This window comes from Syngnathus leptorhynchus, chromosome 15 (assembly GCF_054491065.1).
Source record: "Syngnathus leptorhynchus isolate UIUO chromosome 15, UIUO_Slep, whole genome shotgun sequence".
In the NCBI taxonomy this organism is placed as follows: Eukaryota; Metazoa; Chordata; class Actinopteri; order Syngnathiformes; family Syngnathidae; genus Syngnathus; species Syngnathus leptorhynchus.
The window spans coordinates 3,702,261-3,727,461 of record NC_141209.1 but is presented as its reverse complement, the minus strand read 5'-3'; the positions used below and the strand labels follow the sequence as shown (position 1 = coordinate 3,727,461).

At 44.8% G+C, this 25,201-nt stretch overlaps 4 protein-coding genes and 1 long non-coding RNA gene across 9 annotated transcripts; 2 read left to right on the top strand and 3 right to left on the bottom strand.

Annotated features, from left to right (window-relative positions):
* Nucleotides 1–124: 124 nt before the first annotated feature.
* On the bottom strand, nucleotides 125–8,779 carry kcnk10b (potassium channel, subfamily K, member 10b). Its single transcript, XM_085931468.1, has 7 exons — nucleotides 8,373–8,779; nucleotides 6,211–6,626; nucleotides 3,358–3,475; nucleotides 2,755–2,915; nucleotides 2,483–2,675; nucleotides 2,268–2,410; nucleotides 125–2,189 (listed from the first exon to the last, which is right to left on the bottom strand). Exons 1-7 carry the CDS (start codon nucleotides 8,425–8,427, stop codon nucleotides 1,557–1,559), a joined length of 1,719 nt encoding a protein of 572 aa, XP_085787594.1. The 5' UTR covers nucleotides 8,428–8,779; the 3' UTR covers nucleotides 125–1,556.
* On the top strand, nucleotides 7,787–12,968 carry spata7 (spermatogenesis associated 7). Of its 2 annotated transcripts, none has more exons than XM_085931471.1 (13): nucleotides 7,787–7,809; nucleotides 9,732–9,784; nucleotides 9,924–9,986; nucleotides 10,069–10,158; nucleotides 10,247–10,294; nucleotides 10,390–10,493; nucleotides 10,566–11,002; nucleotides 11,078–11,117; nucleotides 11,237–11,352; nucleotides 11,412–11,450; nucleotides 11,532–11,609; nucleotides 11,774–11,831; nucleotides 11,938–12,968. In XM_085931471.1, exons 2-13 carry the CDS (start codon nucleotides 9,754–9,756, stop codon nucleotides 12,499–12,501), a joined length of 1,668 nt encoding a protein of 555 aa, XP_085787597.1. In that variant the 5' UTR covers nucleotides 7,787–7,809; nucleotides 9,732–9,753; the 3' UTR covers nucleotides 12,502–12,968. The 2 variants fall into 2 exon arrangements, with proteins under 2 accessions (XP_085787597.1, XP_085787596.1); XM_085931470.1 differs by lacking the exon at nucleotides 7,787–7,809 and adding an exon at nucleotides 9,587–9,647.
* Nucleotides 10,135–16,635, bottom strand: LOC147045167 (uncharacterized). The gene is made up of 7 exons (XR_015068300.1): nucleotides 14,769–16,635; nucleotides 13,067–13,252; nucleotides 12,287–12,381; nucleotides 11,724–11,862; nucleotides 11,551–11,619; nucleotides 11,025–11,144; nucleotides 10,135–10,812 (listed from the first exon to the last, which is right to left on the bottom strand). It is a non-coding gene; the product is annotated as an uncharacterized LOC147045167 (long non-coding RNA).
* On the top strand, nucleotides 13,415–21,851 carry ptpn21 (protein tyrosine phosphatase non-receptor type 21). Of its 4 annotated transcripts, none has more exons than XM_085931465.1 (20): nucleotides 13,415–13,630; nucleotides 14,229–14,524; nucleotides 14,662–14,831; nucleotides 15,084–15,181; nucleotides 15,252–15,319; nucleotides 15,391–15,461; nucleotides 15,722–15,809; nucleotides 15,893–15,981; nucleotides 16,152–16,239; nucleotides 16,455–16,534; nucleotides 16,677–16,784; nucleotides 17,132–17,192; nucleotides 17,297–17,378; nucleotides 17,447–18,948; nucleotides 19,238–19,378; nucleotides 19,831–20,049; nucleotides 20,337–20,465; nucleotides 20,542–20,776; nucleotides 20,855–21,015; nucleotides 21,137–21,851. In XM_085931465.1, exons 2-20 carry the CDS (start codon nucleotides 14,345–14,347, stop codon nucleotides 21,263–21,265), a joined length of 3,699 nt encoding a protein of 1,232 aa, XP_085787591.1. In that variant the 5' UTR covers nucleotides 13,415–13,630; nucleotides 14,229–14,344; the 3' UTR covers nucleotides 21,266–21,851. The 4 variants fall into 4 exon arrangements, with proteins under 4 accessions (XP_085787591.1, XP_085787590.1, XP_085787593.1 ...); XM_085931464.1 differs by having other exon boundaries at nucleotides 17,294–17,378; XM_085931467.1 differs by lacking the exon at nucleotides 16,677–16,784.
* Nucleotides 21,731–24,841, bottom strand: tslig3b (tRNA splicing ligase complex subunit 3B). The gene is made up of 8 exons (XM_085931472.1): nucleotides 24,651–24,841; nucleotides 24,374–24,522; nucleotides 24,137–24,250; nucleotides 23,814–23,989; nucleotides 23,656–23,736; nucleotides 23,427–23,543; nucleotides 22,576–22,743; nucleotides 21,731–22,220 (listed from the first exon to the last, which is right to left on the bottom strand). The coding sequence occupies exons 1-8, from the start codon at nucleotides 24,686–24,688 to the stop codon at nucleotides 22,011–22,013; spliced, it is 1,053 nt and encodes a 350-aa protein (XP_085787598.1). The 5' UTR covers nucleotides 24,689–24,841; the 3' UTR covers nucleotides 21,731–22,010.
* Between the last annotated feature and the right edge of the window lie 360 nt (nucleotides 24,842–25,201).

Here is a 25,201-nt window from a genome sequence, read left to right as displayed (position 1 = left end):
AATAAGTTTCAAAGTGTAAATGTTGAGACTTTAGTCACTAAAACAAACAGCAAAAGTATAAAAGCTGACGTTTGAGATGCAAATATGAGGAGAAGATGACGGTGTTGAAATGTCTTTTGCCATATTTATTATCTGCAAAAAAAAAAAAGGCACTGGATACAATTAATGTGAAATTTTCATTAAACGTTCACAAGAATCTTCACAGGTCATGATCATCCAGAGGTTATAACCAGAGAACCCATTGCTGTGTAGAATTGCCCTTTATAATGCCAATAATCAATTTTATGATTTCTGCAGTGTTAACCGTAAGTTGTTGTTTTTTTCAACCCGTAAATACATTTGAAATGGTCCACTGTTGGAATGGGCTTGAAAATTGTGATCCTTGAGAAACCATTTAGTCACAGAATTATTTTGATTAACTGGTGAAGCTTAACTTTTAACAATCAGATAAATTACCTGATTGTCATAGTCGTCCCAGGTTGAGTATTACAGATATCGATATTACAGTGTTGAAGATGAGATGAATAATTGATAACAAGTGCTCCACTGTTGTCGAAAGAAAAGGATTTCAAACAGGCAAAAACATGCTTAGTGTACAAAAATGTGGTGTTACAAAAAGTGGCCATCCATCTTGATTTCTTTCCCGCTGAATTACGAGAGTAGTACATTGCATTTCAAAAATACACAATTCCATGCGCAATCGATAAGACTGATTAGCATGACGCGGTTTATAGTCACTTAGCGTGTGGTCATTGATCCTCAGTCTCTCCCACCGTCCACCATGTCTTCAGCAGCGGTCCGAAAATAGACAAGGCGTTACATGACGACAAAGCTACAATCGATAGCACACCCTGAAGATGGATGATGATGTAGATTCACATGTCTAAGTTTGTTTTCTTGTATTGGGTAGAAGCGCTGACATTGCCGTGAGAGGCAAAGAAAAAATATCTGCGATGAGGTATTGAGACTACAGACACAAAGTCTCCTTGGTTTTGCTTTGTTGTTGTTTTGTTTTTTTTTGGCAACAGGTTTTGTTGCCCGTGATTTTATGGCACCATGACAGCAATTCCCGGGAGCAGCTCCAAGCTAATTGAGGAAACGGAGAAGGCACATTTCTTCGATGTACTATGCCTGTGGACTTCTGCAGAAAAATGTAGGCGTACAAAAGGCTTGCCAGCGGGATAATAAACACAAGGGTATTTTTATACCGGACAAAACCTGTCCAGGTTTTGGACCTGCTGAGTTTCCAGAGCAAATAGTAAATCATTCGGGTTCATGTCAGGTCTGGTATGATAATGTTCACCTCGGAGCTCTCCTTGAAGTCCATTTTTTTAGACGCTTGGGGGCAAGCTTAGACTGCTTCGGCAAGTCTACATCTCTAAGTCTATAATATTCCCCAAGAAACAGGTAATCAATCGGGTTTTGGATGGTTTGGGTATGCGCTTGTTCAACATGAAGGGGTCCTTGAGAAATCCAGATATATTTCTGATTCTACATCTGATGAGTTTCTCCACAGACCTCTATCCTTCCGTTAGACGAGTGTCTCCAGAGAATGCCTAATCGCCCTGTTGTTGAGACAGTTCCGGTATACACCCGTTCAACTTGGAGCGTTCCATGGAGTACTGTGACAGGTTTGTCAAACTGATGTTCCTCTCTTTCCTCTCCCGGTTTTCCTCGTCCGGCTCGCAATCGCCTTCCGCTCCTTCGCCCCGCTCTTCGTCAACCATGGCGTTCCCGTTTCCAACGCTGATACTGGCCCGTCGATCGTCCCCGGGTATATTCCTCCGGATCTCTCGGCTCTTGCTGCGTCTGGCCAACTTGGTGAGGGAACCAAAGCGCAGGTTGAAAAGGTTCTCCTCGGACGAGGATGCCGTCTGCGGATCGACGCTGCAGTGCTCGTAGGGCTCGCAGGCGCCTTTCAGCCGCAGGTTGTTCAGTTTAGTGTCGATGCTCTCTTGGGACGAGGTCTTATAGCGGCCGGCGTCCAGGCTGGCGAAAACAGCCCTCTTCTCGGGCGAAAGCATGTCTAAAGAGTGCGCTCGCTGCTCCAGACCTAGCTGGCGGCGCTCCATGCTGCGGATGGTGGCGGCCCGCTGGAGCTTGTCGTGGATCTCCACGCTCAGGCGCCGCCGCGTTTCTCGGAACTCGGCTCGGACGTTCGCCTTCCATTCGGCTGCGTGAGCAGCAACCTGAGAAAGATTTAGAAGTTTTTGGTGGTTCTTTGGCTTGTAATTAGGTCCTGAACCCTGCCAGATCTCAACTCCCACCTCGTCTTTGGTCTTCTTGGACAGCACTCGAAGCCAATCTCCGATCATGCTGAGGACGGCCGCAAAGTAGGCCAAACCCACCAGGATCCAGAACCACACCAAAGGCTTATACCACTTCATGTAGTCAATCCTGCGGTTTCCTCCTGGAAGAAAAACAAAACAATCCATCAGGATGGACTTGATGATTGCGGGCACACGTCAGATTGAATACAAACCCGCCACGTAGTCGCCGATCCCCACTGTGGTGAGAGTGATGACAACAAAGTAGATGGCCTCCAGCGTGGTCCAACCCTCGATGTGTTTAAAGATGACAGCGGGAACGGTGACAAAGACGATACAACCAGCAAAGATAAAAAGGATGGTGGACGTCACTCGAATCTTTGTCTGGCTGATCTGTTTGTGCTTTTGCTGTGTCAGGGAGCAATTTCAAAGAATCGTGTCAAAGCTTCACTCAAGCCGGACAGTGCGATGATTTGTCAAGACTCACCCTGAAGATTTTCTCCACCCTCAAAATACTTTTCACAAAGATAGTGCCCAGCTGATCTCCGATCCCGGCCAACAGGAAGCCAAAAAGAGGAATACCGAATATGGCATAGAGGATGCAGAAAATCTTGCCGCCCACCGTGCTGGGAGCGATGTTGCCGTAACCTGGAGAAAAATGACACGCTGCCTTTTTAGTGTATTCAAAGAAAGGACAACAAGCTTCTGCTTTGGCATCATCAAACCCGACCTTGCTGACATGATAACGAAACACAATATGACCTTCATAAGGACGTCAAAAGGCGCTCGAAAAGAAATGGTGAGTGGGGGGGAGGAGATTAAGACTAACATGATGGCCTTATGTAACATAATCAATAAAAGCTCTTATGTAACGTTCCTGGAGGGAAGGGTCAGACCACAGAAAGTTATGATAATTAAGTTGTCCTCAAGGGAAAAGACATTTGTCTTTGTCAAAGGGACACTGAGGAGCTCAGTATGATTTTGGCCGCATCGATAATTTGGATTTCATTTACACTGTCTATCTGGTTCCCAGGAGCAAAAGATTTTTGAGAGTTCAATTTTTATTTTATTTTTTTAAAGGTTTAGGTACCGATGGTGGTGATGACAGTTCCAGCAAAGAAGAACGCGCTGCCCAGGTCCCAGTAACTGGAGTTGTAGGAGGTGTCACCGATGGGACTCACCCCAGCGCTCACAGCGTCGATGGAATGCTGCAAACACACACAAAATGTCGATTTTTTTTTTTATTTCTCGTGCTCTTTGCGCCAACTACTTTTTTGTGCATCCGTAGCATTGCTCTGTGGAAAAAAACAAATTTCAGCTTTGCATTCACCGTGACATTATTCACGCCTGTGCTTCATTACGGTGCCATAAAAGCTCTCCATCTGCTCTCTTTCTCGCTCTCTCTCAATGTTTTGTGTGAATTCTTTGTTTTCCTGTCGCCATGGTAACGTGCACTTTGCCTCTTGCTTCAGATTACAACGACAGCGCGAGTATTTATATTAACACTATACGTGTGTATATATATATATATCGAGATAAAAAGCCAAACTTATTTCTACAGTACACATAAACAAGACAATAATTTAAAGAGTATGAAGAATACAAAGTAGTTTCATATATATATATTTTTTTCTTTTTTACAATATTTCAATCAAAGTAAGCCTATATATATATATATAGGCTATTATATATTATATTTAGATTATCAATTTGACATATGATACACACAACTTAATTGGAACAATCTAAATATTTTTGAGAAGGGGAAATAAAAATAAACATGTGAAAAGGCATTTTTATTCTGGTTCATTCAAATGAACACGTTGAATGTAGTGCGCCCTCATTCAGGGCCGCCCCCGCACATTCTGTGCAAGTTTTTGGAGAGCGACTGCCTTATGAAAAATGCATCTACTCCCGTGACATACATTTCAAAGCAAAATGACGGACCTTCTTCAAGTGCACATACTACTATTTATAGTAGACTGCACGTTTTCACTTCACTTCAAAACCAATTTTAATTTTCGTATCTATATTTAGCCGAAACAAAAATCTAATTAAACTCAATAACCTATTTCCAGGGTGGTGGGATGGCCGTGCAATATGTCTGAATATTTCATGAGCTGTTCTATTTATAGCTGTCTTCTGTTTGCCCGCCAACATGGTGCTGTATTGAAAATGTGGAAAATCCTTCTCAGTGCACGTGCACTTTGCAGGCACGAGGACTCCTGATTGACCCTTTTGTTCATTGCAGCAAAACATTGTGGTTTGTGGCAAGACATTTCATTTCGAAGGCCAACATGTTGTTCATACACTGTGAATATAAAAATACTGCTCATTCTCAACTCCTTTCAGCTCATCAGTACAGCGCTAATACTCAACTGTATTGAATATGATTCTCTGACGTAATGGTGCTGCAGGTGCTCGGAATCGTGACTCGTCAGTGAATGTGGTTCATAAATAAGCACACGGCGTCAACGTCACATTGTGCCACGACGTGCGTCAGCCCCGAGTGCTTGACAGGGGGAATTATAAGGATGGGCATCGTGGGGGGGCACTGAAAGAGCAAACGTGGGGAGGCAAGCATTCAGTGTCTGGCATTGATTTTTTTTGTAGCCATTCGTTTTCCTGAGGCTCCTGTCTTCCCACGCAAAAAACGATGAATGAGTCGCCAGCGCACCGCACCGTTGAAAGAACAGGAGAATATAATGCAACCTTCAATGAAGCAGCAGCATTATTTATTTTATTTATTTGGTTTCAGATCTTTCCGTATGCTACACTGAGGCGTACTGAGGCATAGCGGCCAATTGTTCAGAAAAAAAAAAAAAAAAAAGCTTCAACCTGTCCATTGCAGCTTTAATTATAGTTATAGCCAAAGTCTAATCATTCCTTCAGCACTTGAAAGCCGTTAGTTAGCAAATAGCCCGTTAGCGTTCACTTCCTGCTGGCATTTAGCCCGTTAGCGTTCATTTCCTACTGGTGTTATATGTTGCCACGCGTGTCCCGAATCGGCTCATTTGCCCAGCTGCTGCTTCTGGCACGGCAGGAGGTCTCCCACTCCTGCCTTGTGCAATGAATAATTAATTCCCTCCGGACTCCCCCTTTGCCTAACACACCACGCTAAAGGTTTTCATTTCCATCCCCCTGCCTTACATGAGATGCTATCATTGATTTCTACAACAAACTCTGGCTACAGCTTCTCTTTGTAAGACCCTGAGGTTAGTAAGGAAGAGGAATAGATGCTTGTGTGGGTGGGTGGCTATGGAGTTTAAAAATATAGATGGAAACACAGACCAAAATTCACCAGTGCTGAAAATGTTAACATCAAGCTGGGCTGTTCTGGTGGAAAGTGGGCCACTCCAAATTGTACATGCTTGGTCCCCTCTGGGTCGGGGTTATTGCAAGTTTAAGATGTCAAGGGGGTGTGATTATTTTATTATTAGTCTGACAAGTGGTGAAGAGAGAGAGAGAGAGAGAGAGAGAGAGAGAGAGAGAGAGAGAGAGAGAGAAAGAAAGAGAGAGAGAAAGAGAGAAAGAGAAAGAGAGAGAGAAAGAGAGAGAGAGAGAGAGAGAGAGAGAGAGAGAGAGAGAGAGAGAGAGAGAGAGAGAGAGAGAGAGAGAGAGAGAGAGAGAGAATGACAAAAGAGAGAAAAAAGAGAGAGAGAGAGAGAGAGAGAGAGAGAGAGAGAGAGAGAGAGAGAAAAAAAAAAAAATCTGGGCCCAGAAGTGAAAACCAGCTAAGAACTTTAAATGCCAGTTGTTCACATCACGCAATACTTCATTCTGTTACCTAATCTTTTCTCCCCACAGACAACTATAATGTTGTGTTACGTAACTAGTGTTTACCATCAATTGTCAACACGTCACTGAGCATTATGGCTTGTCTCAAAATGCCTCAAGTTATGATTGAGCTTCCAGCTTGTTACCTTTCAACTGTTCTACTCACCTTGATGAGAGCCTCCAGCTCGTCGGGTGTGACGCACGAGTGTCTTGCCAGGAAGGAAGCCTTCTCCAGGGTGATGCTGGTCTTCTGGTCGCTCTCAAACGGCTGCTCCAGCGCCCTAAAGGCCAGCCCCCCGCACACCAGGTACAGGACCACCACGACGAAGACGGCCAGCACGGTCTTCCACTTCATGACCGACTGCAGAGCCGCCAGAGAACCGTCGCAACCAGTGTCCATGCTGGCCACCACGCTGGCCGAGCGTGAGGAGATGGACAGGCGAGGCAACGTGCAGTGGCTGTTGGTTTTGGGTTCGCAGCCCATTGGGTTCTGCATGGTGGCCACGCTAGCCTGGACTAGGCTGGACTTCACCAGACCGGGCTGGGGCTTCTTGGGAGGGACCAAGTTGGACTGGACCGCCACTGGAAAACATTGAGAGGACAGTTTGTAGTAGATATGTGGAGATAACTCGTTTTTTTCTCTAGCTTTATTCCAGCCTGCAGGCTCCGATACCGAAAGCAACCTTTAAATTGTCTCGTCATCTGAGGAATGAGTTTTAGGCGCTGCACATTAAAGCCATTAGTCAAGCGGACGGGAGCCTCAAAAGCCTGTCGGCGGCCGTTGCCTATATTGCTAATGGAGAAGAAAACCTCGTCACCATTTATGGGACTACATTAGATGAAAAAAAACATTCTGACATACATTACATATGTAAATATGACAATCCATAAAGCATAACTAGAAAGGATTTTATTTAAATTTATCACATAGGGGTCCATTTCTTTTAATGCTTGTTAAAAATAAGCATTAACCACGCCACTTTGCCAAATGAAACAAATTTGTTCCAGACGGCTTTTTTTTTTTGAAGGCTGATGTTTGATGTGACACGTGCACACGCACACATATATATACTGCCGCACGAGCACAATAGCGGGATGAGTCAAGGACATCCAGGAAGCGTCCCATGCACACCCACAGCACTTATGAATCTTGTTACTTCATCCTAGTTGGACGACTGAATCAATTACGACTAAGTGATTTCTTTTTTTCTGTTCTCCCCGATAACACTCCATATTGACAGCCGCAGTCTATATTTAGAACACAAAATAAACAACAACTTTAAGAACGAAGCAGCAGAAAGACACTCAATGAATTAGTATTCAGGGATATGCGTGCGATGAGGTCATTATGACGGGAAGCTAATCTTACAAAGACATAAATTGTATTCTGTTAAAGTGAAAATGAATTAAAATGTGCCTATTATAGAAATGAATGCACATTAATGTACCTTTAAGTATGGTGATAGTTTGACTGAGGAAGAGCTCAAACTCAATTTATGGGAACATTTGATTTAAAGGTTCCTCTGCATTCCAGACTGGATCGGGTTCGCCCTTCCACTGAACTGTATTGTAATATAAATTGTATTAACGTTGCTTGTGACGCACGCATCCATCTAAAATCCAAGGCACTAACTCTGCCGCCTATTGATTGTGACTAATTGAATCAGGCTTGAGTGCAAAACCATATTTGAGTCTGATATTCCCTCTTCATGGGGAGCAAGCTGAGCCTCACAACAATATGAAGCTGCTGTCAGCATTGGCTAAGGTGAATTGTTGTTGTTTTTTTTGGACAAATGTAGTGATTATTTTCTTGTACTTACAATTCAAAGACTTATTGACACTAACAGTGGTTCAACAGCTTTAAACAAGTAAAATAAGTGGTAATACAAAAGAGGCCTTATTTTGAGTTCAAGTTTTTTCCCTAAGTCATTACTTCTGGTGAGAAAATAAAACAAATTAAGCATAATCCTTTTCACGTCACTTGTCAGTAAACACAACACTCAAAAATTCAAATGAGTTTAAGGCGCACATACATGCTTTTGTTTTGAAATTACTTTGGTATTATTGTTAACTTGATGTTTTGCTATAATTTTGCGCCTGTGCATTATTTAATACAATGTTAATTGAAAAGTATGTATATATTGTGCATTGTGTAGTTGTATACAAAATAATTGTAATTAAGAGTATATATTTGAAGAAAAAATGACAGACGTATACAAATAACAAATAAAAGGACACCACACGTATCTATCTATACTCACGTTTGTTAGACGTATTTTCATTCCAGTGATTGTTTAAATTTAAAATCATACCAAAGTATGTACTGACCTTGTTCGGGGTCCCAGTTAACTTGTTTCCTCGGGTTTTCTATTGGGAATTTCATCTTTAAAAAAAAAAAAATATTCTAAAGAATAAATAAATTATAAACGTCGGTGAAAAAAGGTTTCAGAAAAGCAAAGCAAATGCAAATACATGATTAAAAATAAAATGTCTCCACATCTTCAGACTTCAGCATGTCTTCTTTTAAGGATGTGTCTGCTAATGACATGCGAGCAAATAACCGCATTGTCTGCTGTTCGAGTGTCCCCTCCTTTTTTCTGCATTTCGTCTGGATCAAGTGAGATACTTTTATTTTCAAGCGAGGAAAAACCGCAAGTCACCCCATGCAAACACACAAATGCACGCACACAAGGGACTGGCAAGCCCGGTGGGTGCCCACCCAACTTTATGCGCTCGCCTTAAATAGAACAACGAGGGCGTAGGCAAAAAAAAAAAAAGGATGCTCTGCTTCCTTTATCGCATTCCCGATGGTTCTCAAGCATACATGAATCTACTCTATAGCGTCAAATATATATTTGCAATACTCACTCTTGTTCTTTTTCCAGGCAGGCGAAAAAAAAAAAAGATATATATTTTTTTATTCCCTCATTGTGGCAGGCAGCCGGTGAGTGTGTGTAAGCACATGGTGCAAAGCGGCGAGTCACACCCAACCATTGGTGGACCTCCACGGTGACATCATTCATATGTATGAGGAGCATATGCATTATTCATGAACCTTCAGACCTTTAAGAAAAAAATATACAGGCCACAACGTATGAAATAATTAATTATTAGGATAACTTTGTAGGGGAAATTTTAATTTAAAGTCTTATTTGCTTATATAGGTTAGACACCCTGATATCCAGATAAACCAATAGAGATGGGGGATCGGTTTTCAATCAATGCAAGAATAGCAATTCATATTATCTTATGATCATATCTACAAGGGAGACAATACATGCTTATACAATATATATTATGGTTTTAGGGTTATCTGATTGTATCCCTTATTGTACAAATATGACTTTAACATGTGATACTGTTTACATTTATTATAGTACTTAACAGTTGAATATTTATTCAACACTACGCAAGTTCTCGACGCTATCCAACATCCCTTTAGATTTTAAATTGTTTTAAATTTTGAAAACGTTCAAAAATTTGCGTCAGACATCACCCGTTTTGAAGTTCCACCTTTCTTTATTTGCGCATGCGCGAATAGTGGTGACGTCACCGTTCCTAGCAACCGGCATGGCGACGGCGAAGCTTTGGGATCCTCCGTTGGTGCGATGATTAGCTAGCTTCGATAGAATGTCAACAATAACCCACGTTGTGATTTTTAGATGTGTTACGGCTTTGTCGTTGCAGTTTTGCAATAGTTTGGGAGAAAATGGGATACGTTGACATGGATCCGAGGAGACGTACGTAACCGTGCTTAGCATTAGCAATAGCTTTGCATGTCGTACGATTGCACATCTTGCATTAGTTGTTATAGACTTGCAAAAAAAGTCTTATATTATTAATAGTATATTATTGCCATTCTTCTTGTTATTATTTTAGGGAGTGTATTATCTGGCCCTGGGTCCAGCCTTAACATCAGAGGGCAGGCATTGAAAAGTAGCCGTAAGTATTATGTTTACTAAACTTTTAAGACATTGTTGGTTGATTTTGAGAGCTGATTCTTAGTGTCCTAATTATTTTTCAGCATTTTCTCCTAACTCATCCAACAAGTGGGCCCAAGGTATGATTAATGATCACCTGATGTCTCATTACAAACGGATTTATTCAGCTAAAGGTGAGCTTTTAGAAACATAAACATCACAGCACATAATGGTGAAAGTACAAGGAGCTGTCTCTGAAACAAATATGTTGTTTCCTTGCAGCTGTTATCGACACCTCAGTACCCAAAAGCCTTACGCACAGTGTGAAGTGTAAGTAACACATCCCAGTGTATCTCTTAACACCGACATTCAGTGTGTATAATAACATTGAGAAGATATTTGCATATGGTTCCATGTGTAAGCAGACAGCGACCGGATGAGACAGGAGTTTTTAAAGAAAGGAGGTCGTCACCAGTCAGCACATTCACTCTCGCACAAAAACAGCAGAGCCTCATGCTACTCGGCACAAGTAAGCAACAGTTTTTTTGTTTTAATTATTTGCCGCAAGGCTCGGCCATTTACCGTGTCATTTTTCTTTTAGAGTCGATGTTCCATACAGTCTGAATCCAGACCCTACCTCTGCTCAAGAAACTCTGTGCACTCCACCCCTGGATTCAGCAGATTTTTCAATGCAAACGAGGTCTCCTCTCCATCAACTAAAGCTAATCATCAGCGCCCTTATTCCGCCGTGGAACTCAAATTCCGAAGCCAGGAGCTGACGTCCCAGGGGCGGCCGTCGGGATACCCGTGCGCCTCGGGAAAGCCGAACTTCAAGGCCTTTCGCGATCCTGTGCAAAAGACGTACAGCGGCGACTTGCTTGAGAAACATTCGCAACACTTCACCCAAGAAAAGCCTTTCACACCTAAGATGCTGAAGTCACAAAAGAGCTCGTACCTATCTAGTTATCGCTACTATCGAGCACCGCGGGGCGCCAATCTGGCTGAGGAGAGCAACGACTTGATGAAAGCGAAGAAACGGTTAGTCACTGCAAAGTCTCACCTCAAAAATGTCTTCAAATTGATTCATATTGTTGTTTGAACTGCTTCTTGCAGAGCAAAAACTGAACAGCAAGAGTTGGATGAGCCCACTCAGGTTAGTTTGCAGTCACAATCCTTGACCCTAAAAAGAGATTGAAGACAATTGTGTACAATTTTTATAGTCACTGTAAAATCAGTGTAGCACAATATTGGACATCTTTCTCTTCGTCCCAGGAACTCAATAAAGAGCAGCAGTCGGGCGAGGACAAGCTCACCGGCACATCTTCAATAACAGCAAAACAACTCACAACCAAAAACCGAGACTACGATCCCTTCGACCATGCCACCAGGTAAAAGAGTGGACAAAATGTGACTTTTGCAGTCCTATTAAAGCAATTCTTTCCTCTAGGTTCTCTTTCGAGAGTGGAAACACATCTCCAAGTGCAGAGTAAATATATCTTCATAACATTTACTGCATTAAGATCAATAGTATATCCGGAATATTTTGACAGAATCTGTTCTTTGACAGTGATGAAGAATTGATGTACCTTGAGTTTATTAATGATGTCACGGAAGACATCTTGTCCAGAGGATCCGTTTCAAACAGGTGAGGTGTGCTGTAAGTAGAGTAATTTCCTGTTATATGGTTGTTCTCATATCTCGTCAATATATCTTGTGTGATCGGACTGGAGCACTTTTTCATTATTGAGTTAATAATCACTTTGGGTTGGCTTGAGTACATGATGGCAACATATCCGTTTCTCCTTCAAGGATCCTCGACCGGGTGGTACAGCGGCATATCGATATGAATCTGCATCGTCTGGATGAAGTAAGTATGCTTGAAGTGCATATTGGGGAACCTGATCGAGAATTGTAGCAATAAACATTTAGAAAGTCAAGTGAAGGCTTCAAGGTGTCACCGTCTGTTATTTTAGACTAAAATGCGCCATCTTCTGGACATTCTGCGCAACAACCTGGATGAACCCTCCGCTGCATCCTCCTACAGTGAGGGGCCTGGGAAAAAAGACCTGCTCGATCGCCTCATGGTGATGCCCGAATCGACGATGCAGCGGGTGACAGCGGGAGAGGACAACAATCTTTTTGATTATGCAAGCGAACGCAATCATTCCCCCGAGCACTGCCTGGAGGAGCCCGTGTTGAGCTCTACACAGCCGTGGTCTCCTGAAAGGAGTTCTTTGCTGACAGCGAGTGAAAAGACAGAGGAGGAGGACAATCGCGAAGAAGATGCGAATTATGAAGAAAAGGATGAAGGGGACTACCAACCGGTTGTGACAAAGCAGGAAGAGGCATACGGTGTGGAGAGCCATCAGGACCAAGGAGGGTCAGACGCTGAAGAAAATCGCAATGTTCTTGAAGACCTGGAAAGAAGGTTTTCAGAGTCGCTGTGTGTTGAAAAATACGCTAAAGGTGACAACATGGACTCTTCCAGTGAGCAGCAAACATATACAATGGGTTCTGTCAGCGAAGATGACTTTTGAATGTTTCACACACTGAAATTTAGAGCCTCTAGAACACAGAATAGGGCAGACGTGTTCCAATAGTGTTTACTTGTTTTTTTTTTTTGCAAATTCACCTTTTTTCTTTAAAGAATTATCCTCTGGTATTTTCTGAAACCCCAAGCTATTTACTGTTTCTGCTCTTTCTGAAATACCTGAAAAGATCACAACAAAGCACTAGCGGAAAAGTAGTTATTTGGCGCCACCTTGTGGTATCTATAGGTAATTGTAATTTTTTTGTAGACATGAGTTACTGGTCTATTAGTGGAGTTACTTTGCTCGCTGTCACACAAATGCTGCCCTATCTATTATTCTTTGCAAGAATATTGACTTTCGTTTATTCGGAAATAAGTCAAAAAAGGCCTGGCCTGAAATGACTGTGAAAACGTTTGGGGTGGTTACGGATTCAGTGAGTCACCACAAAGTGTCTTTCAATTTGCAATAAATGTTTTTACAAGTCCTCTGCATTATTTGCATGACCTATAATTGGGTGGAAAAAGAATGTGACCGCGGGGGCTATTTTGCAAACAAACGTCGGTATTCTTACACAAGGCGATGTTTAACGTGGGCGCGATAAGGGCCGTCAGCCGAGGTTGAAGGTAAACAAGGCGGTCAGCGGCCAGCCGGTCTTGGCAGCTGGCCCTCCTGGAGAATTCTCACCACTCGGCATTCCAGCTGTCTGAGGTCACCAAAATCCCCGTGTATTCCTCCGCGACGATGCCAGAAATTCATCCTTTATCAAAAATTGTTGATGAATTTAAGCCATGCAATATCATTTTGTTTACAATCAAAACTTTTTAAGTATACTTTATATTTTTCCTGGGCTTTCATTGAGTAATAAAACACAAATACAAAAGTTGTAGGTCCGCGGAGGAAGACACTTGTTGCGCCTCCAATCCCAGGAAGCAAAACACGCTTGGAACCCGAGTGATGCAGAGTGGGACACGAAGTGACACTTTTGCCCTTACCCAGGATCGCACACGTTTGGCATTTAATGCAATTATTTAAAATTATTAAAAGAATAGTAGGTGCCTCGTAGTGGAGCTATCGCTGGGACTCAAGCCCTCTTGTCTTCGGAGCCGGACCTTTAAACTCTCCTGGCGGCTCAACGGTAAACGACGAGCGGCTCCGGCCAAAATATTTACCGGCGACGTCAGCTACTCGCGGGTGTCGTCTATTTGCTGGGCCCGTGTTAGCGAGCTAAAGCTAAACCTGCAGTTTTTGCGTGTAAATACTCAATCGGATGACTACCGAAACGATCTAAAGTACAAGGCCGATTACTTTGACTTAACGATCTGAACGATCGCATACCGCTAAAGCACTAAATGCCAAGTAGGGGAGTTGAAGCGAAGATTGGCGTGTTTCTAACCTCGGGCAGGGATTTAGCGCTCCACAGTTGAGACTGTCTGGATCAGACTAATGTCCGGATGCCGAATAACTATTGAAAATTAAGATCAAAACTGCACCAGTGAAAACCAAATTGATTGCTAATCTTGTTGAACTGATTTGATTGATATATTTTGGTCAAATTAGGTGATGCATGCGTGTGCAGTCTCCCTGATGGTTTTTGCAGTTGAGAATTTCCAAATCTATAAATACAAAGTCAGACTAAATCATCACTTTCGCTTGTGTAGATCTACACCGGATCACAGAAAGAAAAATTACTTGTGCCTTTTATCTTAATCATATATTTTGTGTCATCTGTTCAGGTCTGCCTAATAATGAGCCCCATGACTGATGCCATTCCTAAACGCTTATTAGAGGGGACAGCGAAGCGAGTCATTTGCAAAGACTAAAACACGAAAGATTCCCACCGGCGTGAATCATGCCCTTGCCTTTCGGCTTGAAACTCAAGCGTACGAGAAGGTACACTGTTTCCAGCAAGAGCTGTCTGGTCACTCGCATCCAGCAGCTCAATGGCGAGTTTGTGGAGTTCACGCTGTCAGTGGAGAGCACGGGCCAGGAATGTTTGGAGGCAGTCGCCCAGCGACTGGAGTTAAGAGAGGTATGTCAGCAATAGACAGGCTTTGCTTGTTCTTTTCCCATATTAGGTTTGTTATGGACAAAGAATGTCATGGAATGAAATGCTTGCTTTTTTTTTTTTGGTGCCATATGATGTTTATGTTTTTTTCCATGCATTAGATCACGTTCTTTAGTCTATGGTACTTGAACAAGCAGAACCTGCAGAGGTGGATTGACCTAGAAAAACCGCTGAAGAAGCAGTTGGACAAGTACGGTGTGGAGCCTACCGTCTACTTCGGAGTGGTGTTCTACATCCCCAGTGTTGCTCAGCTGCAGCAGGAGATCACGAGGTGACGTTTTGTTTAGTTCAAAGCGGATTCCAAGAAGATGACTCGTTCATTGAGATTGCATGAATGCTAAGAAACTCCTACAAAGGTCAAGGAAAAAAATGTTGCCGTTAGCAATAGCGGGGTAATGTTAGCAGTCAACCACGTAACTACTATTATAACCCTTACGAATTGCTTTCACGATATTTAAGTCAATTCTCTTCTCAGGATTTGGACAATTGTTCAATTGACTTCGTTATTTGACCACTTTCACAGATATCAGTATTATCTACAGTTGAAGAAGGACGTGCTGGAGGGCCGCATCTCATGCACTTTAGAACAAGCCATTCGCTTGGCTAGCCTCGCCGTGCAAGGTAGCGTCAATGTTAGCAATTAGCAGCGTCGACACTGTTTGACACCATGCATGTTTTCCTCCTACCACAGCCGACTTTGGAGACTTCAATCGCTACGATTCTCAGGAGTTTCTTCAGAAATTTGCGCTGTTCCCCATCGTAAGACATTTTCCTAAAAGACAATTTGAGTATTGGTGGCATTTTCTGTAATCACATTTGCATCACGGCAGGACTGGATCCAGGATGAGCAAGTTCTGGAGGAGGCCACTCAGAAAGTGGCCCTTCTCTATCAGTCTTACAGGTAAGAGCGCCTGTCACAAGTTCCCGTTGTCATCAGTAGAATGTTTCAAACGCCACGGGGCGCTCCTGTCTCTTATTGGTCTCAAGAATGTAAACAGGATGGTTTGGTTTATGGACTAGTGAGTGGAGAAAGCACTAATTAGCACAGTCACAGTAATCTGACTGTGACTAAAAGCATGAGACGTCCAAATATTGGATTACAAGATGGAAATGTACTTTTCCATCATATGTTTCCATTAACTAGACTTGTATTGTTCTCAGGGGTCTGTCGTCCCCTGAGGCCGAGATGTTGTACATGCAAGAGGTGGAGAAAATGGAGGGCTACGGCCACGAGAGCTATCAAGCCAAGGTTGGTTGCAGCTAGCCTACGGAAGAAGAAAAAAAGGCAAGCCTTTATGACCTGAGTCACATTTTGTCATGTTGCCTAAACAGGACAACACAGGCACAGATGTGACGTTGGGCTCCTGCCTGGACGGCATCTTTGTCAAACACAAAAATGGCAGGCCTCTTCATTTATTCAGGTAATGTTCTCTTCCACTCACATCGATCGGCCGAGTCCGGCAGAACGAGCGCTCCGTAAACATTGTGTACGTCGCGTAGCGACACAAATGCTCGCTATTGAGCGTTTTGCTGCGACTGCAATGACATCATATGTTCTCCCTTTCTTTTTTTGCTTGAATTGGCCGTGCAGGTGGAATGAAATTAACAACATGAGTCACAACAGGTCTTTCTTTGCCTTGGAGTTGCTCAACAGAGAGGAGAGTGTCCAGTTCCAGACCGTAAGTCTCTCGCTCTCGACATTGCGCTCTCTTAATGGAATTAGGCTCAGCCAGTCACAACAATGTTGTTGTTGTCGCTGCCGCTGTCGTCTGGGCCATAAAAGCCACGTCGCGTCAGCTGAAGCTCTGTGCGTGCTGTCGGAATGCACTCTCAGCTGCAATCCTCTCTGGGGACTCTGTCGTTTTCATTTGCTCTTTTTTTTTTTCTACCGCAGGAGGACATGGAAACTTCCAAATACGTGTGTCGCATGTGTCTGGCCAGACTCAAGTTTTATAAGCTCAACAAGAGCAGCCTGTAAGTTTCACACGTCTAGCCCACTTCCTGGCTCTTTTGTCGCTTGTCTGGCGAGCGCCACTCCCAAGTGCCGCAAGACTCACTTCTCTGACCTCCTCCACCTCAACCCTCCGCCCTTCCCCTCCCTCCTCCTCCTCCTCAGGGAGGAGTGTGACCCCATGCCTCCCGAAGGCCCCCAGAAGTCCCTCCTCACTCTTGCCTTTCCTCGTTTTCCAATGCTCTCTCGTCCCTCTCTGCCTTCAAATAAGGGGTGAGCAGCGCAGTTCGCCAAGTAGCACGTTTCAAATTTTAGTACGGCAAGCGACCACAGCAGCTAATTATAGAGATGCGCTAAGTTACTCAGTACGTTCACTTTGAGGGCTGGCAGTGAATGAATTAAGAAATTTGTTTTGCAAATGGCGGCGCTAGCTATTTTTAAAGCAACCATAATTTGAATAAAGGCAATATCGCTAATGTGCGACTTAAGACAAGTTCGCTCCTAAAATTAAGACGGCGTCTCAAGTATTGCAGTAAATTAAAAAAAGTCTTACTCGCGTTTAAGTGACCTTTGAAGTAATACATTATATTTTGTGGTTGACTGACTTTTTTTCTCCCCAGACAAACACAGTCAACAGTCGTCAACCCGGTCAGACGTAGATCGTCAACAAGATTGTCCCTGGTGAGTTAAATGCACATTCTTGTGATTATTTAGTCAACTTGGAGCAAAGACTAGTTAGCTACTTCGGACTGCTAGTTCATCTTTTCTTTCCCCCCGAATAGCAGCCAAAGCCTCAGGGCTACATGATGCCCCCGCCACAAATGCACTACAACGGCCACTTCACGGAACCTTACACGTCATCGCAAGGTAACTTCAATCGTCTTGTGTCAGCGTTGGTCAACGTCGCTAATTCCGGACGTGTTGCTCTGTTACAGACAACCTGTACATGAACAGCCAGAACGGTTACTGCTACCACTCCCAAACCAGCCTGGACTGCCCACCTCTGGATTACGGGGGCGGCGTGCGCTTGCGTAACGGCAGCGTGTACAGTGCCCACAGCACCAGCTCCCTGACTAACCCTCAGCACTACCTCCAGCCCTCGCCCATGTCCTCGAACCCCTCCATCACCAGCGACATCACCCGGCCTGACTACGTGCCCTCGCACCGCCACAGCGCCCTCATCCCGCCTTCCTACCGAGCCACTCCAGACTACGAGACGGTCATGCGGCAGAAGAGCCGGGGTGGCGGCGGCGGGATGCTTTTGTCCCAGGAGCACAGGCAAAGCCACTCCATGAGGAACCTGAACATCGGGAATTCGTACGCTTACAGCAGGCCGGACCCTCTTGTTTACAGCCAGCCCGAAATCCGAGGGGAGCACGGTGGCGCCACCCAGCACCACCACCACTATCCCTTCCACACGGGCTCCAGCTTCCACGGCCCGTCGCCGTACCACGCTTATCCCATCGAGAGGAGACCCGTGGTGGGAGCCGTCAGTGTGCCGGAGCTCACCAACGTCCAGCTGCAGCAAGCCCAAGAGTATCCGGCCGCCAACATTATGAAGACGCAGGTGTACAGACCGCCTCCGCCGTACCCATACGCCTACCCTCGGCCCGCCAACAGCACGCCGGACCTGTCGCGCCACCTCCACGTCAGCAGCAGTAACCCAGATCTGATTATCACACGCCGCGTGCACCATTCTGTCCAGACTTTCCAGGAGGACAGCTTGCCTGTGGCGCACTCTCTGCAGGAGGTATCCGAGCCGCTTTTAAGCGGACCCGTGCACAGACCCGCTTACCACGCTCAGAAGCGCAACTCCATCGAGATAGCTGGACTCGCGCAGAACCTCGAGGGCATGCGGCTGAAAGAGCGGCACGTGTCGACTTCGGCCGTCGAGGCGGTCACGCCTCCTCCGGCCCCGCGCGGAGGTCGCTCGCAGGGTTCCCAGCTCAATGTGTTCTTGGAGCGTGCCATGACAGAAGACAGGAGCGACAAGGAAGACGTACAATATGGACACAAGAAGTCCCTCTCCGACGCCACCATGCTGGTGCACAGCAGTGGCGACGAGGAGGAGTTTGAAGACGACGCAGGGCGCCACACGCCGCTCTCTCACGACGCTATCATCCCCGAAGAGGAATCTCCGCAACACCTCTTCATGGCTCCTCAACAACAGACCCCCCCTGAGCCACCCCCTGCTTATCCCATTGGCTCATCTCTGGACCCTATGCTAGCTGCCGCCCTCACCTACAAGGTCCACCCTCTGGTCCACGAGACCGAGCCTCTGTACTTCCGCGATGTGCGGCAAGCCCGAATCATGCCCTCGGTGTCAGAAGGAGACCTGAGCGGCGAGGCCAAGCACAAGTCCAAGAAGGACTTCAAGAAGAGGCCCGTGTCTGACGTGCCCCAGGGCAAGAAGACCATCGAAGGTTTACCTCCACCGGTAAGTCCTTTTTTTTGTTTTTTTGTTTGCTGTGCTGTCATTTCCTCTTCGCCGCGGGCACATAAAATCACAACATCAGCATTGTATCAGCGTGACATCATCTGTGCTATGACACTCGAAAGAAGTACATCGAGAAACCGGCCAGGTGACATTTTACTCGAAGTTTTCCCAGCAGTGCGGTGCTGTCGTCTGAGACAACTTGTCTCCACCCTCAAAGCGAACTACCTTCGCTGACTGCGACAGTCGCCCTCACCATAACCTCCTAAATGTACTTGTCTCCCCACGCCAGGGCATGAAGAAGAGCGTGCGCTCGGATACGAGGAAGATGGGGTCCTTGAAGGTGGCTCATCTCAACGGCCTGTCAATGTCCAGGCACCCGACGCAAAGCGAAGGCAAAGACGATCGGGAACGAGACTCCAACGACGAGAGGGTAGGAATGAATTGTAATACTTTGCGAAACTTAGAAATCTGGCTTGGTTCTAGCGAAACTGGTTAGCCTCGTTCACCTGGATGAGGCTTTAACTGTATACGGTGTGGGTGGACAAAGCATAAATCAGAGAGGATCGTAAAGCATTGATGCCATGCATCCTGCACAATGGTTTTCAACACACACAGAAAAAAAAAACCACACCTCCTTTTACGTTCGTATTGTAGCTAGCATACCAGCCTCAATAACACGTACGTGTAATCACACCTGGGCAAACAAGATTTTAGGCATTTACAGACAAGAATACAAGCCAATTGTAATAGCAAAGTCGACTAGACTGGCTATAAATAGAGAAACAGTGACGTGATTTTGTTTTGTGGGATTTCTCTCCCAAAATCTTGCTAAGCCTGATGGGAGAGAAGTCGACCGGTTTTATCATAGAGATTTTGTTTTAGTGCAAAATCCTGGAGCAGCACATGGAGATGGGCGAGCTGCTGAAAGAGTACGAGAGCATCCCCAAGTGTCGTTCGGCGGCCGAGTGCTCCGTCGCCCAAATGCCCGAGAGCGCAGACAAGAACCGCTTCCAAGACGTGCTGCCATACGATGACACCCGCGTGGAGCTTGTGCCCACCAAGGAGAACAACACGGGCTACATCAACGCCTCACACATTAAGGTAAGAGCTCCCATATTCCGAGGAGATGTTCTTGAGATTTTGTCTGATTGCTACCTAATTTACATTTCTGCGCATACGTGGGCGGAATAGGCTAGTGAAACCCGATGACCCGACAAGAATGTCTTGCATTTCGTAGGTTAAACGGTTATCTGTGAGAACAAATAACACAAGAGTCCAAAAAATGCGCGGCACGTCGCGACGTAAGCGAGTGTCGGGAGGCTAGTGGTGTAACAGGTTTTACTCTAACTGGTTGTTTTTGAAAGCGGAAGTGTCTTTTGTCCCGGCAGATCAACGTAGGAGGACATGAATGGAACTACATCGCCTGCCAGGGGCCGCTTTCCAACACATGCCAGGACTTCTGGCAGATGGTATGGGAGCAAGGTGTCGCCATCATTGCCATGGTTACCGCCGAAGAGGTACGTTGATTGTTTTCTAGCACCGGCTTATTCTGTCCCTACGTTTTTAAACGCTATCGTCTCGTCTTTTGCACAGGAGAGCGGGCGAGAAAAGAGCTTCCGTTACTGGCCTCGTCTGGGCTCGCGGCACAACACGGTAACGTACGGCCGCTTCAAGATCACCACGCGCTTCCGCACCGAGTCGGGCTGCTACGCCACCACGGGCTTGAAGATCAAACACCTGCTGATGGGGCAGGAGAGGACCGTGTGGCACTTGCAGTACACAGACTGGCCAGACCACGGCTGTCCCGACGATTTCAAAGGCTTCCTCAGTGAGTACCGGCAGAGTTTTCTCCTAACTATTTTGGTTACTTTCGAGGCTTCATGTTGGCGTGTGGTGGTGTTTCCAGCTTACCTGGAGGAGATCCAGTCGGTGCGGAGGCACACAAACAGCATCAGTGAGCCAAAGAACAGCAACCTGCCCGTACTGGTGCACTGCAGCGCCGGAGTGGGACGCAGCGGCGTGGTCATCTTGTCCGAGATCATGATTGCCTGCCTAGAGCACAACGAGGTAAGCGGGAGGGCATCCACTCTGGAGCTAACAGAGTTCAAAAAGTGTGGGCAGCAAATATTTAAATCATAAAATTTAGGGTAACGTTATTGAGTAGCCTCATGTCTTCAATTATTTCTAGATGCTGGACATTAAGACGGTGTTGATGAAGCTACGCCAGCAGAGGATGATGATGGTCCAGACCTTGTCCCAGTACACCTTCATCTACAAGGTGCTAGTCCAGTACCTCCGCAACTCTCGGCTCATCTGAGAAATCCCAAAGATGTGTTCTGTGCTACTACTGGGCTGACCCACAACTCTTATCAACAGTATTATAGTGTTTGTTTGGTTTTTTTGACAGTGACTTTTGCTGTATAAAGCACTTTGAACAGCACTGCGCTATTGCGCTTGAGTTGCATCAAAACTATCGCAACAAACCAAGTGGAAGGTGACAATGAGAGAAAAAAAAAAAAGTATCAAAAGATTTGTTTTAAACTTTTAATTTAAACATTTGAATAGTGCCTGCAGACTGTATTTTTTTTACATTTTAAAATGAAGGAACGTTTGATTGCAGTGAAAGAGTTTATGTGGTGTTTCTGAACTGCAACTAGGAAGTCAAAAGCAGAAAACGCATGTATGCATGTATGCATGCATAATGACACTGTGTGACTTTTAAGACTTTCTACATTTGCTTCAGGGTTTCTGATCCCCCCCCACCCCCAAAACACTGATGGAGTCTTAGTGGAAAACACATTTATTTTGGTATCCGTCTGTCCATGTATTTGTTGATAACGTACACAATGTGAGTGTTGTGTGTTTACTGTACAAACTGTATAAAATCTATGATGCAAAAACTACATGGTGTCAAATAATGATACTATTCCATGAGAGAATACGTTATGATGTCTACTGTTACAAAAGGCGTCAGCAAGTGCATAATCCACGACAGACTGGGGTCCTGTTCAATTTATTTAAACGTTTTGATGAGTCATTAAAAAGAATAACAGCACATTAAATCAATACTGGTACCGTCTTCGCTTTCCGCCGTGTCCACCGTGCCTACCTCCTCTTCCTCCCCATCCACTACCACCTCTTCCATCCCTACCTCTTCCTCCTCCACCCCATCCACCTCTGTCTTGCCTTTCCTGCCAAGCGGGCATCTCAGGCAGCGGGGGTTCTATCTCTGAGGGGCGTCCGCCTCGGTCCGGAACTCTTCCCATTTGGATCTGATGAATACGCGCAAGTGACAAATGAGTGATGTTGGGTTCTACGAATACATTCTTTCATTCGGGCTGGAGAAGCGACTGCTGCGAGGTCCCTACTGTTTTTGTAGATCATTATTACACTCCATAAAGACTAACTGAACTAAAAGTCACTAAAAGATGCACATGCATCTGTTTCACTTAACTTTTCCCGTATAATAAATGTAAAAATAAAAGAATCACTTGCAGTTGCAACAATAATATGTTTCTGTATCCCCCCCCCCCCATCTTGCTGCTTTATGACAAGGAAGCTGAACGGCTAAGTTCAAAACAAGTATTTGATCCACGGAAGAAGAGGTGTTGACATCTAATATGTTACCTTGTTGACAGCACAGATGGTGTTCTGCCTGCTGGCGCCGCTGCTGGTCTTCACCACGTTGCATATGTCCTCTCTGGCAGCCAGCAGGGCGGCGGTGTCCACCGAAACTTCGGCCTTCAGTGCGTGTCTCTTGGGTTGGTACGCTTGGGCCATGCTGTCAACCTTGACCTGAATAGAAAAAAGAAAACATTTAATCATAGACACAGATGGGAAATCTACAGGAATATAACAAAATTACAAAATATGTGGTAATAATTGCCACAAGAGGGCGACACCGCCTTTTTGTAATTCGTTATGGCTATGACCAGACAAAATTAGGCTCATCCCTCAACCTCAAGCCTGTGTCAATGCAGCATATTTTTTTATATTAGACATGAATTTCGCCTGAGCATAAAATAGCAAATAGGTGGTTTTCAGCATTAAAAAAAATGGCAAATGTGGCACTGTGAACATGTGGAGGTTCACTGTAGTAGAATAAAACAATTGCCTGGGGTGTTTCTAGTACCTGTGTATACCTCTGGTGGCTACACTACTGCTACGATGCAAAAAGATCCACTTTCTGCTCTATGGTTGTCATCACACTTTTCCTCTTTGTCATCACTGGTAACTTTCTGTGGTGACATCACACAAAACAAAATGCCAAAGAAAAAGCAGGACGCCTGTAATTCTTCACAAAAGGTGACACAATGATTGGTAGCCATCCGTCAATGAAAGAAAACCAACAATTATGATGAACCAATTTCTGTCACGCTGAGGCCCATTTTCCCAGAATGTCAGATAAAATCGACACTGTACCAATTTCAGGGCGTTCACCTTTGGAGGTTGTGCTGTAAACTAACAAATAAACTTACCTTGGCCCTGTCTGACCACCCGAACGACTGAATGGTGACATCCAGGCGTTTGATGAGCATCCTGCGCCGACACTCGTACTCTGTCGACATGACTGTGTTCATGCTGTGGAGCTTCTCCTGTGTGAGGTCAAAACCACACACCACAGTTAGAATGTTTTTATCGCATTCATGGAATTATTTTCATTCAACATCTCTCAACGCACAAGGTCCAACCATCTTAATCACATACCCACTGTTGTTTGCTGAGAGCTTTCTTCAACGCGGGTTTTCCCACTATGCCATTCGGACACTTCCCAACAAGTGTATCCACCTGTAGTGACATATTCCAGCACTGTCTGTTATTGTACCATTGCAAATTTAGTGTAGATGATGCTAGTAGAGTCTCACCTTGTTTTGAATGCTAGACAAGACATCCAATGCATCCTGGCCCTTGCACAGTGAAACGTTCAAGGTGCTGCAGATTTCCCGTAGCTCCAGCGACGCCGAGCCCGCGCTTTTTCCCTGAACGTCGCCTCGTCTGCTGACGGCAATCTGCGCCGCCTGAAGCTCTGAGCTTAAAAACACTACACAAGAGAAACACAAATTAGCTGGACCGCGTATGAAACGAAAACAACACATTGGAACAAAAAGAAAAAAAGGTCCAGAGAAATGATGAGCCGATTCAGGTTCATCAGAATTTAATTGTGTGATGAGCTTGAGCAGTAACTTACAGACAAACTTAAGATGGTCTTTAGAGCTTCCCTTAAGTATGGCTGACACTTCATACGGGCAGCAAAGCTCCTTGAGCAAGCCCCTCATGTCCACCTCCAGGCTGTCCAAGTCCTCTGTAGGGACATTTGGCTTAACTAAAAAACCAGCAGGACAAGAAACCAGGCGACTATGTGTTTGGCAAAAATTGGCCGAGCGTTTCGTTATTTAGCGATAACAAATAGTCGACTTGAGTTCACCTGGACCGGTAGTGATGCTCTCCTCCAAGTTACATAGTGGCTTCAAACGGGACACCAACCATCGGCACAGGTCCACATACTCAGCCGACGACAGGCCGCTCTTCGCGGCTTGGAGCAACGCAGTCTCCTCCGTCAGGGGACCGTCATAGCTGAGCGGGAGAAATAAGACGTTTTAATAAGACGTTTTGGCGCCAAGTTATAGACAAAGGCAACATGGCTAGAGACCGACAATGTAAAGCTACATGTTAGCATGCTAACTCGTGGGCTGTCGACTCACCCGAGTTGGTCCAAAGAGTCCAAAATGTCACACTCCATCGCTTATCCTATGGTTTAACCACCATAACATGACGTTTAAGTGAAATGTATTTACTTACAAAAATACATTTGTAAAGTTAATCTGTTTCCATGAAATCCGAACGGTATTACGAGCGCCATATTGGCATGCTGTTCCGGTTGTGTTCCATTGTCCGATCGGAAACGAGCATTTAAGAATACGAATAAAGGTTCCGCCTGCTTTATTGGTTCCACCTACCTATTTTCAAATTAATTTAGGGTTAGGGTTAACAGGTGTCATTTGCATTTACAAAGAAATTGGATAATTTGTGCCTTTAATAAATTAAATACAGTATGAAAAACATGCACAGGCAAGAGTTAAAACTCACAATTTTATTATGATAATGTTATTTGATATGTCAAATTACAAGTGTATGATGTAACAAAAACAGTTACAAACATATGTATGCATATTTACATTATATATTTATGAAAAGTAACAAGCTACATCTGTATAAAGAAAATACAACTATGCCATGGGAGTTATTGGGACTA

Excerpts from the sequence above, each read along its gene's own strand:
- kcnk10b (XM_085931468.1), bottom strand. The coding sequence starts at position 8,427 with ATGAAATTCCCAATAGAAAACCCGAGGAAACAAGTTAACTGGGACCCC. Across the intron at positions 6,627-8,372 it reads TAACTGGGACCCCGAACAAG|TGGCGGTCCAGTCCAACTTG; the intron begins GTCAGTACATAC and ends AATGTTTTCCAG. Across the intron at positions 2,916-3,357 it reads AACTGTCATCACCACCATCG|GTTACGGCAACATCGCTCCC; the intron begins GTACCTAAACCT and ends ATTTTTCTCCAG.
- spata7 (XM_085931471.1), top strand. The coding sequence starts at position 9,754 with ATGGGATACGTTGACATGGATCCGAGGAGAC. Across the intron at positions 11,353-11,411 it reads CCCTTCGACCATGCCACCAG|GTTCTCTTTCGAGAGTGGAA; the intron begins GTAAAAGAGTGG and ends TCTTTCCTCTAG. Across the intron at positions 11,610-11,773 it reads AGAGGATCCGTTTCAAACAG|GATCCTCGACCGGGTGGTAC; the intron begins GTGAGGTGTGCT and ends TTCTCCTTCAAG.
- ptpn21 (XM_085931464.1), top strand. The coding sequence starts at position 14,345 with ATGCCCTTGCCTTTCGGCTTGAAACTCAAGCGTACGAGAAGGTACACT. Across the intron at positions 16,785-17,131 it reads TCTCTGCCTTCAAATAAGGG|ACAAACACAGTCAACAGTCG; the intron begins GTGAGCAGCGCA and ends TTTTCTCCCCAG. Across the intron at positions 18,949-19,237 it reads TCGAAGGTTTACCTCCACCG|GGCATGAAGAAGAGCGTGCG; the intron begins GTAAGTCCTTTT and ends TCCCCACGCCAG.
- tslig3b (XM_085931472.1), bottom strand. The coding sequence starts at position 24,688 with ATGGAGTGTGACATTTTGGACTCTTTGGACCAACTCGG. Across the intron at positions 24,523-24,650 it reads GACTCTTTGGACCAACTCGG|CTATGACGGTCCCCTGACGG; the intron begins GTGAGTCGACAG and ends TCTCCCGCTCAG. Across the intron at positions 23,737-23,813 it reads TGTCTAGCATTCAAAACAAG|GTGGATACACTTGTTGGGAA; the intron begins GTGAGACTCTAC and ends ATGTCACTACAG.